We start from the raw sequence: 13766 nt of genomic DNA, 5'->3' as shown, positions 1-13766 counted from the left end.
TACTTAGTATCGGAGGAGAAGAAACCACAGACAAGTAGTATTTTAGGCTTTTTGTGGCTTTGTGGGGGTGTTTTTAGATGTCAGATAAAGACCAAAATGCTGGGCAGACTCTATAGACCAAAGTGTTGAGGGTTGTAACTGCCACTCTATGCAGTTTACTTCCGTGCCTTTTGAGAGGGGTAGTAGCTGCTGCTACGTGCAGGTTATCCCATGCCTTCTGTTTAGGGTTGTTAGTGCCGCTCCATGCAGGTTACCTGCATGCAGAAATTTTACTCCACAGGCTAGCCCCATTTTTTCATTTCCATCCTCTAGCTCTTTGGGATCCTGTGTTTATTTTACACCCTTTTGAATTCCATTACTGTTCTTCTTGTCCCTACCTCTTCCAAGAGGATAATAGGGTTTGCTTTACTTTTTAATACAAGTTTAAGTGATTTGAATGTCCATTAATTAATTCCATTCAACTCTTTAAAGAAAAAACAAACAAACATAACTGTTACAGATACATTCACAGTGCATTGAGCAATCTGAGCTCCACACCAGAGGGTGCTTCTTTCAGTTTCTCAGACAGAACTGGGGTGGATGGATATTCCATATCTGCTTCTCGCTTTATAAGAAAAGGCTGATTAGCAACAACTTAAGGGGCCGATGCAATAAATTTGCGTAGGAAGCGGGCGCTGAATAGTCAGCGCCTGCTATATTAACGCACCCCCCAAGGAGGGCGCCATGCAGTATTTAGGGGATTGCGTTAGCAAGGAGGCGCTAGGAGGCTTGCGTGACCCTAGCGCCTTCTTGCTAACGAGAACCCAATCGGTTTTGATGATTCGGCCATCCGCTGAAAACCTACGCCAAGAGTTCAGGAAGCAAATGCTTGTCATTAAAGCGCTGTTTCCTGAACCCAACTGTATTTTTTTTTTAACTTTTTTTATTTTTCATCCTACTTAATATCACGACGATATGAAGTAGGAGGCAGTACAGAAAAGCAGTTTTTTCTGCTTTTCTGTACTTGTTTTTGATGCGCTCAGCTATTAATGCCTGCTCCTGGCAGGCATTAAGATGACAGTTAAATGTGCATCCGAGACGTGGGTTTTTTTGCATCGGGAGTGAATGCCTAATAGCCTCATTCACATGCATTTGCCTGTGATGAGCGCTGTTACATTCACTCTGCGTTGGCCACGCCTTGAATAGGCGCCTATCCTACCCGCGACAGACTACAGGTTAACAGTGCGCTCGGCTGAGCATACTGTATTGCATCAGCCCCTGAGTTTGTGGAGTTCTCCTTGAAACCTTTCCAGACCCCTAGTGTCATATCTGATGTTACTCATTTAAAAATTGCCCCTCCTCAGTGTAATCCCACCTACCTTAAATCTTCTCAGTCACACCCTTGCTGTCTTAACTCAGAGCATCCTGTTGGTTTTTGTTTGTGTGTCTTATCTGTCTTAAATAACTTGTGAGCTCCAAGGAGCAGGGACTCTCCATTATGTGTTCCCGTACAGCACTGCATACATGTGGCATGTGCTATACAAATCATCATAATTCATTAGACTAAAACAAGTAAATGTTGTTGGTTTTTACCTTACAAACACTGAGTGTCCTGTCACAGAAGGTCTTTTTTCATTGTCTTTTACCTTAAGCCTAAACGTTACAAACACTGACTGGATGCCAGGAAGAGATGAAATTGAGAAGCTGATAACACAAATCTGATTCCCTGAATCCAAAGCATCTTTCTTTGAGCGTTCCCTCTTTTATTTTATTTATTTATGATTATGTATTACTGACAAGAATTCACCCCAGGCAGTGTCTTGGAGATTGACCCTTTATCTCTTGCAGATTCTGGAATCCTAGAGAACTGGCAGTCCTATTTCTGTCCTTGGAGTGATCTTTATGTACCTCTACCCTCTCCTGCATATCATTCAACCGGTTTCTAACCCAGTTTACCACATTAGTGCCACCTCACCCCTCCCCCAGGTTACTCAGCTTATTTATGACGTTCCTGTGTGGGACAGTGCCAACAGCCTTACTGAAAAAAAAAGTTGGGTAGTTGCTGTGTTAATCCACTTGGATGCATACAAATAAAGGTCAAGAAGCATTTGAAAGCTAGAAATAAATGTATTGTTAGTCTAATAAAATATATCTACACTATAAAATCATTGGGAGCTCTGCGTGAGCATCAAGGTGTATCTGCACATGTATGCACACAGCAACACTCCCCCTGAGCTGGGGGACAGGCCCCTGTCACAGGAGAGATGGGGCAGCGGGGAGGAGCGATGAGATCAGTGCTGGGATGGTGCTAACCAAAGGCAGGATCTGCTCCATGGCAGCAGCAGTAGGGCTGGCAGCAAAAGGACTGGTGGGGATTCGCAGGCCCCACCAGCAGCAGGAAGTATTCTGAGGTGGGGAGGGGAATAAGAGAAGTGCCAGCATGGGATGAGATGGAAAGGAAATGGAGGGGAGGAGTGCATCCACCCCTCTACATCTCCATCACACCCCACCAGCACCCCCTCCACAGACAAGCGAAGAACACAAGATGAAAATAGTTCCAACAGCTCTAGCGCACAAACATACCCCATCTACATTACCACTCCCCACCCAGTTCTCACCTAAGTATATGTATGTATGTATTTATTTATTTAAGATTTTTATATACCGGCATTCATGATACAATCACATCATGACGTTTTACATACAACAGGGGTGTACAATGAACAACTGAATAACCTATTAGTGGGAAGGAAGCAGTTACAAATAACATGGGTGATAGAACTGGGAGAAGAGAAAAAAGGAAGGGATAACATTAGATATAGATAATTACATGTACATGTAAAGGGGGGAGAAAGCCACCACCCAAACACACACACCCCCACCCCTGACACTCATATCCCCCTCCACAAACAGGGGTAAAGATTATGGGGATAAAATGGAGAGTGTGAGAGAGTATGCCCCCATCCATACACACAACCCCTCCCCCCCATACCCAACCTACACCACCAGCCCTACCACGTGCACGCGTGCATACACACGCAAAGGGTGGGGGGAAGGCTACAAACTCGAGCGTGCAATGAGGGAGGGGGACAAAGTGCACACATACATAGCCCCTCCAAACATATTCCACCAGCACTACCACCTCCTCCCCCACACACACAAGGAGTAAGGAGGGGGAAAAGTGCCCCAGCCAAACAAACTCACCCTCCCCACTACACAACCCATCTGCCCCACTTTTTGCCCTCAAACACACATACAGGGGTTGGGATGAGAGGGGGAAACCGTGCATGCGCATACCCCATCATCCCCTCTGCACCACCCCTTAAACCCCGAATCCCCACACATCAACATCTACCCTTCTCCCCTCCCCCACATGTACATGGGAAGGAGAAGGGGAAACATGCTCCAACACCACCCGCACATATACACGGGATGGGGGAGGATTTAGGCTACAAAGTGGAGCGTATAAGGGGGAGCGCAGTAAAAGGAGGAGAGAGGGGAATGGGGAATCAAGTAAGGAGTGTGAAGGGGAGAAGAAAGGGGGAGGGGAAAAGTGTGCACCCTCCACATCACCATCCACCTACACCATTATCTCTCCCCACACCACCTCCCGCACGTGCACCTCCTTCCCAGACAGGGATGAGGAATGGGGGGAGAAAGTAAATCAACTCATACACCCCCCCCCCAACACTTATACCCCCCACAGGGGTGAGGAGAGGAAAAGAGAGTGCAAGTGGAAAGAGTGCTGACAGCCACACCTCTTCCCACACAGGTGAGATGGGAGACAAGATGGAGCGTGGAAGGGTGACTGTGCCCCCAGCCACGCATAACCCTTACTTACGGCACTGCCCCCCTGAACACCACCCCTTCCACACTCATTCTCCCACTGGTAGGATTGGCGAGCATCCCCTAGTTACCTAGAACTTTTTTTTTTACCCCTATTTGTATATATAAAAGCCATATCAAGCTATAAGGAGAGTTCATTCAGGGCTTATCCTTGTTCTAAATCTTTGTTCACCCACAGATGATATCTGTTTGCCATAATCTCTCACCGGTGAAATCATGCTGCCTTGGATCCTCTTTTTCACCAGTTTCTCTCTGCTTGTGCTCCTGTTACTGGCACCAGAAAAAAGTCCTGTCATCTGACTGCACAGCCTTAGTTATTTTTATTCCCTTTCTGCCTTTACTGTCATGACTACCTCTAAGCTCGAGGCATTATCAAATGCTTGGCAGTTAAAATTCAATGTAAAAATGCGGAGAGTCACGCACTTGGGAGTGTAGAAATCCAAAGGAGCAGTATGTGATGGGAGGAGAGAGACCTTGGGGTGACAGTATGTGATGAGCTGAAGGTATCGAAGCAGTGTGGCAAGGTGGTGACTAAGGTTAAGGGGTGCTGAGCTGCGTAGAGAGGCATAACCAGCAGGAAAAAGGTGGTGATAATGCCCCTGTACAGGTCATTGGTGAGACCTCGCCTGCAGTACTGTGCTCAGTTCTGGAGGCCGTATCTCAAAAAGGATAGAGAAAGGCGACCAAAATGATATGGGGGCTACACCAAAACACACAGGAGATGAGACTTGAGATCCTAAGTATGTACACCCTAGAGGAGAGCAGAGACTGGGGATATGATATAGATTTTTAAGAACCTGAAAGATATTAAAAATGCACAAGAAACAACCCTTTTCCAGTGGAAAAGAAGCTGTAGATCTAGGGGGTGTGAGGGGGGGAAGGGTGTGGACTCAGGAACATCATCAGAAAATATTTTTTCATGGAAAAGGTGGTGGATGCCTGGAGTGTCCTACCAGAGGAGCAGGGCCAGTGCAAGGATATTAGATTTTTTTTTTTCATTTCATTTTCATTTATAAAATTTATTAATCGCCTCACACTGTTAGGCCTAGGCGATATACAATAAGCACACACATAATAAAAGCAAAACAAACAAAATACATAGACAAACAATATAGTTTCATAGAAACTAAATAACAGAGTAATAAGAAATGACAATTCTGATTGTCTAAGAAAAAAAACAAATAGATGCCCTAGGACAACCTTCAGCCTTGCACCTTTGCCCCCAATTTACCTACTGGTAGCAGCAGTGGTTTTGGCACAGCATCCCCCTTTCTCCCTACTCGATCATTTTCTATCTCTATCACCCCTCCCCCTTCCTTTTCTTTGCCACCTGTGCTTTCTCCCCCACCCTGTGCTCAACACAACATCACCCCTCTCTGCCATCTGTCCACACTCTTCCCCTTAAATCGTCAGGCATTTCTTCCCTTCTCATTCCATCCCTCCCTCATTACTTCTCCAAATATCTATCATCCATTTCGGTATCCCCTTCAGCAACCTCCCCTTTCATCAATGCCCCCCCCCCCCCCTTGAGCCTCATTTTACCCTTCTCAGTCCCTATCACCTTCAGTCTCCATTTCTTCGAGCTGGCAAAGCTTCCTTCTCTTTGGTTGACAGGCCCAGAGGACCCTGCCAGCCACCCTCTTTTGACTGGAAAATCCTGAAGAACCACACCAGATATGCTGTTTTAGCCCCCAGGCATTCTCCTTATCTTCCTGTTTGCCTTTCCAGGGCCCTTTGTACAATTAGGTGGTGTCTGGTGCACCATTTTTGCTGCACACACACAATCCTCTTCCCCCCCCCCCCAAAAAAAAAAATGTTGTTGCTCTAGGTCACTTCTTCTCAACCCAGTCCTGGGGGAACACCTAACCAGTCAGGTTTTTCAGGAAATCCACAATGAATATGTATGAGAAAGATTTGCATACAATGGATAAAGGTGAACCGGTAGATGTAGTGTATTTGGATTTTCAGAAGGCATTTGACAAAGTCCCTCATGAGAGGCTTCTAAGAAAACAAAGTCATGGGATAGGAGGCGATGTCCTTTCGTGGATTACAAACTGGTTAAAAGACAGGAAACAGAGAGTAGGATTAAATGGGCAATTTTCTCAGTGGAAAAAGGTAAACAGTGGAGTGCCTCAGGGATCTGTACTTGGACCGGTGCTTTTCAATATATATATAAATGATCTGGAAAGGAATACGATGAGTGAGGTAATCAAATTTGCAGATGATACAAAATTATTCAGAGTAGTTAAATCTCATTCAGATTGTGATAAATTGCAGGAGGACCTTGCAAGACTGGAAGGTTGGGCATCCAAATGGCAGACGAAATTTAATGTGGACAAGTGCAAGGTGTTTCATATAGGGAAAAATAACCCTTGCTGTAGTTACACGATGTTAGGTTCGATATCAGGAGTTACCACCCAGGAAAAAGATCTAGGCATCATAGTGGATTATACATTGAAATCGTCGGCTCAGTGTGCTGCAGCAGTCAAAAAAGCAAACAGAATGTTAGGAAGTATTAGGAAGGGAATGGTGACTAAAACTGAAAATGTCATAATGCCTCTATATCGCTCCATGGTGAGACTGCACCTTGAATACTGTGTACAATTCTGGTCGCCGCATCTCAAAAAAGATATAGTTGTGATGGAAAAGGTACAGAGAAGGGTGACCAAAATGATAAAGGGGATGGAACAGCTCCCCTATGAGGAAAGGCTAAAGAGGTTAGGGCTATTCAGGTTGGAGAAGAGACAACTGAGGGGGGATATGATAGAGGTCTTTAAAATCATGAGAGGTTTAGAACAGGTAGATGTGAATCGATTATTTACTCTTTCGGATAATAGAAGGACTAGGGGGCACTCCATGAAGTTAGCATATGGCACATTTAAAACTAATCAGAGAAAATTATTTTTCACTGAACGCACAATTAAGCTCTGGAATTTCTTGCCAGAGGATGTGGTTAGTGGAGCTGGGTTTAAAAAGGGTTTGGATAGGTTCTTGGAGGAGAAGTCCATTAACTGCTATTAATCAAGTTGACTTAAGGGTAGATTTTAAAACTTGCACATAGATGTGCCGATTTTATAACATGTGCGCACTGGCGCGTGCATGTTATAAAATACGTGGGTTACGAGCACATACGTGCCAGATTTTATAATTTGCGTGCATATGTGCGGGTGGCGCGCGCAAGGGGGAGTAAAATTTTGCAAAATTTACGCGGTGACGAGATCGGGGCTCCCCAGTTCCCTCCCAGTCCGCTCCAATTTAGGAGCGGACTGGGAGGGAACTTTCCTACCCCCTACCCTAACTTCCCTTCCCCTTCCCCTCTCCTCCCCACCCTCTAAATCCCTTTTTTTTTTTGTACCTTTTTTCTGTCGAGTTACTTCAGGCGTAACTTGCGTGCGCCGGCAGCCGTCCCCAAGCGAGGCTCCGGGACAGCGAAGAATGGCATTGTCCCATCCCACCTCGCTCCATCCCTTGGACCGTACATCCCTGCCCCCCCCCCCCCCCCCCCAATTTGTCAGGGCCTGGTACTTATGCGTGTTTCGCCACTTACACGCGTGGCCGGGCCTTTTTTAAAATGTGCGCAGGGCCTGGCCACTCGCGTAAGTGGTGACTTCTACGCATGTGGCCGAATTAAATTCGGCCGTTAGGGAATAGCCACTAGTACTGGCATCAGTAGCATGGGATCTACTTAGTGTTTGGGTAATTGCCAGGTTCTTGTGGCCTGGTTTGACCTCTTTTGGAAACAGGATGCTGGGCTTTATGGACCCTTGGTCTGACCCAGTGTGGCAATATCTTATGTTCTTAAGCTCTAGGTAACTTCCTAATTCACCCATTAATACTGAGGTAGCCAACTCCAATCCTCAACAGCCACAAACAGGCCAGGTTTTCAGGATATCCACAATGAATATGCATGAGATAAATTTGAATATACTGCATCTCCATGGTCAAAACCTGGCTTGTTTGTGGCTTTCAAGAATTGGAGTTGGCCACCCCTGCACAAGACAGCAAGTACAACCCTAAAAAAAGGCAAGGAGGTACCCTGAACGGAGTGGCAGTTACAACCTTAGATACCTTGCTGGACAGATTGAATAGGCTATTTTGGACTTTATCTGCTCTCATTTACTAGGTTATATATTCAGGACTTCAGTTCTTAGGTATTTGTAAATTAAAAATATAGGTCTTTATTTCCTGCTTATTAGGAGTTCTTTGAGAGTAAAAAAATCAGTGTTTATCAGTGTTTTCACATCACAGATATTATTGCTGGGTACCATTTCTGGTTAAATACGTTTGTGCAGCTCAGGAGTTAGTGCAGAACAGGCACAGAAACAGAGCAGCAAATCCTATGTAGGCGGGGGTGAGAGAGTACTAGGGAAAGTGGGGTTTTCAGGTATTTATCCAAGAAACCCCTAATTTGTTTTTTGTGTTTATCAATTAAAACCTTCTATCAGATGCCTTGGTTAGGTTACTTCCCCTCAGCCTTTCCAGATACTCTTCCCTGTCCTCATTCTGAGCTCACTTATGCCTTTTGAATGCTAAGCTTTTTGTCTTTACCTTTTTAAGCATTTCTTTTGAAAACCATACTGATCTCCTTTTTCTCTGACTTTTAAATTGACTGTACAAGTAAATCCTCCTTGGATAATTATTCTGTTGTTCCAAGAAATGATTTCAGAACCTGCAGGTCTTTTCCTGCTAGGTGTGTAATATAGAAATATACCATGCTCAATGCACCGTGCTCCTTGAGTTGTATGTAGCAAGCCCTACCAAGTAGTGCGCGTCATTTCTTCATTGCCTTTTCTCTGTGGCTGACCCCTGACTTGGCAAGACTGAAAGACTGGAGTCCAACATGAGGCAATGTTACATCAAATGAACTTTCCAGTAACATTTTGAAATACTTTTCCTGCAGTTGCTGCTCATCTCAAGGTCAAGTGAAATTTGATATTGAAGACTGTAATTCTGATACTTGATACTGACAAAATTGCAGTACTGTGATAATGTGGGAATGAATTAGGGAATGTTCTCTATTTCATGCACTGCCTGAGGAGGGAGAGAGTTAAAACAGCTTAAGGTGAGAGTATATAATCATCTCGACCGGAATATAATCAATGGAATACTAATGGAAAGTTAGAATTAGCAGAAATTAAAATTCTGTATGTTTAATAAAAGGTCTGCAGCAGTGCATACATGTGTTTGGGAAGGAGGCGCACGGCAGCAAAACTGCACGTGTTTTGTACCAGATAAAGAAAGTATTTCGCTAGGAGGGGAGGATCTAAATACGGTGTGTTATCTGCATACATTCCTTTCCCTAATGTTATGCAGAGCACCATGCTGACTGTTGTTTCGCCAGTGTGTGGCTCTTGCACTGTATATATTTCGCACAATGTGTGCAGCAGTTACATTATATATATTTGTTGTACTGTATTTTGCACAATTTAAGCTGTTGCTGTACAGTGTGTACTTACTGTATCATGGGTGCAGTTGTTTTCCACTGGAGCACACCTTGTATGGGCACCTGTTTTTCACAGTAGTAGCCCCCCTGCCTCTAGTTGTCACACTATTTTGGCAGTGCCTGTGGCACTGTATGTGTACCTGTTGTTCACTGCCCATACGTGGCCTGTTGCTCAATATTTGCAAGTGCGACCATGTTCCTCTGCGTGTGGCTGTGCTTCGTGTAAGCAGTTCCACTGGGGCAGCTATCCTCCTTCTGGGGGCCGTTTCTCCAAACGGCGCCCACCCCGAGCGGCTCTGCGTGCTCCGGCTCTCTCCTAATCTCTCTTTTCGCAGGACTTCGGGGGGGCCGTGCCTCCTCAGTGCCGATTGGCTGCCGGCTAGTGATCACGTGACTCGCGAAAGTTTTGTGCCCTGAGGCCAGAATTCGAACCCCATTCATCGCAGGAACGGCGGCAGCCTGGCAGGTGAAATCGATTCTCCAGCCCCTTCCTGGGTTTAGAGGTCGGGAGGCTGCGACTTCATCGGATTTCTTTACTCCTTAGTGCAGAGCCGGGTATGTGTGTACTAAAGCATGGTCCGGTCCGGTGCGGGGTATGAGCACGGAACAGCACAGTATGGACCAGTGCAGAGATTGGGAGAGGGGGGTGCAGCAGAGCATGGCCTATTGCAGAGATAGGGGGGGGGGGGGAGGAGGAGAGGGAGTGCAACAAAAGATTGGTACAGAGCTTGAGGAGAGGGGACAACAGCATGGTCGGGAATAGAGTCAAGAGAGCGGCGTGAGAGGAGCAATAGACCAACCGGTACATAAATTGGGTGGGAAACAGCATGGCCGGCACAGAGAATGGGGGGGGGGGGACCAACAGCATGGCCGGCACAGAGAATGGGTGAGGGGGGGGGGGACAAACAGCATGGCCGGCACAGAGAATGGGTATGGGGGGGGGGAACCAACAGCATGGCCGGCACAGATTTGGGGGGGGCAACAGCACGGTCGGCACAGAGATTGGGTGAGGGGGGGGGCAACAGCACGGCCGGCACAGAGATTGGGTGAGGGGGGGGGGCAACAGCACCGCCGGCACAGAGAATGAGTGAGGTGGGGGCTCCAGCACGGTCGGCACAGTGATTGGGTGAGGAGAGGCAACTGCACGGTCGAGAATAGAGAGTCGGGGAGGGCGGCGTGAGAGGAGCAATAGACATCCGGTACTTAGATTAGGTGAGGGGGGGCACCAGCATAGTCGGTTCGGAGGGAGGGGGGAGAGCAACAGCATGGTCGGTCGGGGGGGGGGGGGACGAGGAGGAGAAGCAGGCAAGGACCATAGTGGAGGTGAGGGAAAAGGATCGGTTCATGGTCCTGTATAGAGTTAAGGGGTGACAGCAGAGCGTGGCCCAGTGCAGAGATTGAGAGTGAGACAGAAGAGTATGGCCTGATGTACTTTGTGGGTTTGTTGGGGAGGGGTGTGTGCCGCAGATCATGGTCTTGGGCAGAAGGGGGCACAGCAGAACATGCCCTGAGGGGTCTAGGGTGGGGGCAAGGCATAACAGAGTGAAGGATTGCTGCAGATGATAAATGCTTAAATAAAATAAATGATACTGGAAGCATGGTAGCACTCAGATTAATGGTTGAATTAATATAAGTCTGGGACCGTGCTTAGAAATCCTAGAGCTGAGCGTTGCTGGCTAACTTTGCTGAACTAGAGTCATTCTGCTCTGCTTTTAATCAGCATCATAAAAGGACACAACAGCTGGATACAGGGAAAGGTACTGGGAGCTTAGGATGTGCAGTTTAAAGAACAGTTTTGGACTTTTTAATAATGGTTGCAGAAGGACCTTAAGGCACACATGGTAACTAATTGTTCTTTCCCTGCAGCCTTTGTTCTTTATTTTCAGACAGGTGATTTACATGGGTAAAATGCCTTTTACCCATGAAAATTACCCTTCATGTATTGTCCGAGGAAGGGGGCCATTTATAGTGATTTTTCCCTAGATCACAAGTATCAATGAAGGAAGCAGGGGTCTGAATCCTGGTCTAACGATTCCCAGCCCCCCCTTTAGCCTCTAGGTCACTCCCTGTTGACTCTAAAGGTGTGCAGGACCCCTTCCAGGTACCCATTAATCCCCTTCTGTTCTGCTTTCTTCCAGTGAAAGGTGCCTGTCGCAGCCCAGTATCTGTGCTCTGTGTCTGGGGCTCCAGCCATGCCTGTGGAGTTTGCCCTGAGGATCTGCCTGAGCCCACCCCCTCCCCTCCACAGGCTTCTGGCTGGCTATGAGGAGCTACGGAACACAGGCCCAGGGAAGGCTCTGCGACCCTGCCTGCAGCACAGAGCCCCAGGACTGGAGGCAGCTGTCCAGAAGGCAGCCAAAAAGCGGGTGGTGTTTGCCGACTCTGTGGGCCTGATGCTCACGGCGGTGCGCCTCTTTTCCAAGGTGGACGAGGACAGCTGTGAGCTGCAGCTTGCCCTAGCCAAGCTGCGAACTCTGAGCCCCCGAGCCCTGGCCCCGGCCAGTGCCTACACCCTGGACTTCCGTCCGCCTGCTTCAGATTACCTGGACTTTCGGAGCCGCCTGCAACAGAACCAGGTCTGCCTGGAGCACTGCCTGATCCAGGACACGATCCTGACAGGAACCGTGCAGGTGCGGAATGTGGCCTACGAGAAGAAGGTGCAGGTGCGCATCACCTTCGACTTGTGGCGGAGTTTCCAAGATTTCCCATGCTGCTATCTGCGGCCCAGCTATGGCTGCACAGGCACAGATGCTTTCTCATTCCACGTCCCACTTCCTGCTGATCCCAGTCCCCGGGACTCTGCACATTTCTGTATCTCCTTTCAGTGTGACAAAGGGCTCTACTGGGACAACAACAAAGGCCAGAACTACCCCATCCAGTTGGCTGTGGACCAGGGTCTGCCAGGCTGGACCACTTGGGACAATCTTGGCCCTTATTGGTAGGTGGCAGCTGTAGGCCAAAGGTCAGGGGTCTGAGCTTCAGGCCAGGAGTTGGGGTGTAAAAGGTTCATGGGTCCCTTTGCCAGACAGGGAGGAGGCTGAGCAACTTGCAGATGTTCAGAGATGTTTTGGAAGGTGACTGTGGAATGTCTCTTAAAGCATAGCTCAGATATGTTGGACTGCAGGATTTGGCAAATGACATGACAGTTCCTCAGTTTGGTTATAAAACTCTCCTGCATGTAGACAGATAATAATTGCTCTGTGGACAGATTTGGTTCTGCTACTATCTTTGTATTTAAAAACAACCGTTTTAAGTTATTTTTTTTTTATTAGATTAAAAAGTCTAGTGTGGTTGACAAGCAGACTGGTTCATGGTTTGTTTGTTTTTTAATCCTTTGAGTGAAATTGGTTGTGGGTTAGAGCTGTCCTGCCCTGCACTAAACTCTAAAACCTGTTTTGCTGGAAGCAACCAGTCTTTGTTTGACCTGGGTGGGCCTCGCATTCCTGCTGGGTGAGGGAGGTGCACCACCTGTAGCCATGAAAAGTGAGGGGTGGGGGGAGGGGCTGCCTGGCAGGGATGAGATCCTCTAATTGGTGTAGTGGGCCAGTGTAATCCTGCCGTGCATAAAGAGAGCTGATTTTTTTTTTCTTTTTAATTCTCATTATTCCTTCCAGTTCTCAGGATTAAGCCTCATTTCTTGCTTAATGTTGCTAATGTTAATTCTGGCAGGTGGCTGGCATAGACTTCTGACAGCAGCAATGAAAACTTAACTCCTTCTCAGAGATGGAGTTAAGTTTCCAGCAGTAAGAAAACCCGGGTTAGGCCAAGTGCACCACTCTGCATCGGGGGAGTACTGCTTAATGCCCTCATTTGCATGGGGTTTCCATGCAAGCATGCTAAGCAGGACTCAGTTTTACCTGCATGTTTTATGAGGGTAAAACTGCTTGCTGCGTTGGCACTAAGGTTGGCCCTCAGAAAATGTGGGAAAAACTGTCCGTTCGGCCTGTTGGTGAGGGTAATTTTTAAAAGCTCAAATTGAGAGAGGCAAAGGACTCGTGATGGCTGATACAGTCCAACTAAGTTACAAAGATAGGACGGTGTCTGTCTGAAATGCTTTGAAGATGAGATCCGTATTCAATTCAAAATTTTGTGAGGAAATAGGGAGCTAGTGAAGCTCATGTAGCACAGATCAGGCTTATGTTTACCAAAAATAAGCTTAGTATTTTGTATTAATTGAAGACTGCAAATGCAATGGGAGGTGAGGGCATTGCTGTAATCAAGTCAACTGAGAACGAGTACATGAGCCAGGGTTTTCAAATCAGATGTTAAAACATGGATGGAAACGGCATATAAAATGAATACCAAACTAAGTACAAGATATGAGGAGTAAAACTTAAAAGGGAATGAAATTTGATGCCCGAAGCGATAACTACATTTTTCAACTCCATCACACAGCCAGCCATTATTGGAGAGGGATAGCCTTCAGGGTTCTTACGTCTATAAAATCACATGGCCTCCGAATTGTGGGGATTGACTTTGTTTGTACAAGGAGAGCCAG

At 46.9% G+C, this 13766-nt stretch overlaps 1 protein-coding gene across 1 annotated transcript; it reads left to right on the top strand.

Moving 5' to 3' along the window:
• Window positions 1-9276: 9276 nt before the first annotated feature.
• LOC115092642 (protein phosphatase 1 regulatory subunit 3C-B-like) lies at window positions 9277-12563 on the top strand. Its single transcript, XM_029603753.1, has 2 exons — window positions 9277-9823; window positions 11407-12563. The coding sequence occupies exon 2, from the start codon at window positions 11461-11463 to the stop codon at window positions 12208-12210; it is 750 nt and encodes a 249-aa protein (XP_029459613.1). The 5' UTR covers window positions 9277-9823; window positions 11407-11460; the 3' UTR covers window positions 12211-12563.
• The last annotated feature ends 1203 nt before the right edge of the window (window positions 12564-13766 follow it).

Source organism: Rhinatrema bivittatum, chromosome 5 (assembly GCF_901001135.1).
Source record: "Rhinatrema bivittatum chromosome 5, aRhiBiv1.1, whole genome shotgun sequence".
Taxonomy (NCBI): Eukaryota; Metazoa; Chordata; class Amphibia; order Gymnophiona; family Rhinatrematidae; genus Rhinatrema; species Rhinatrema bivittatum.
The sequence above is the reverse complement of the archived record's forward strand: the minus strand, read 5'-3'. Positions and strand labels throughout refer to the sequence as shown.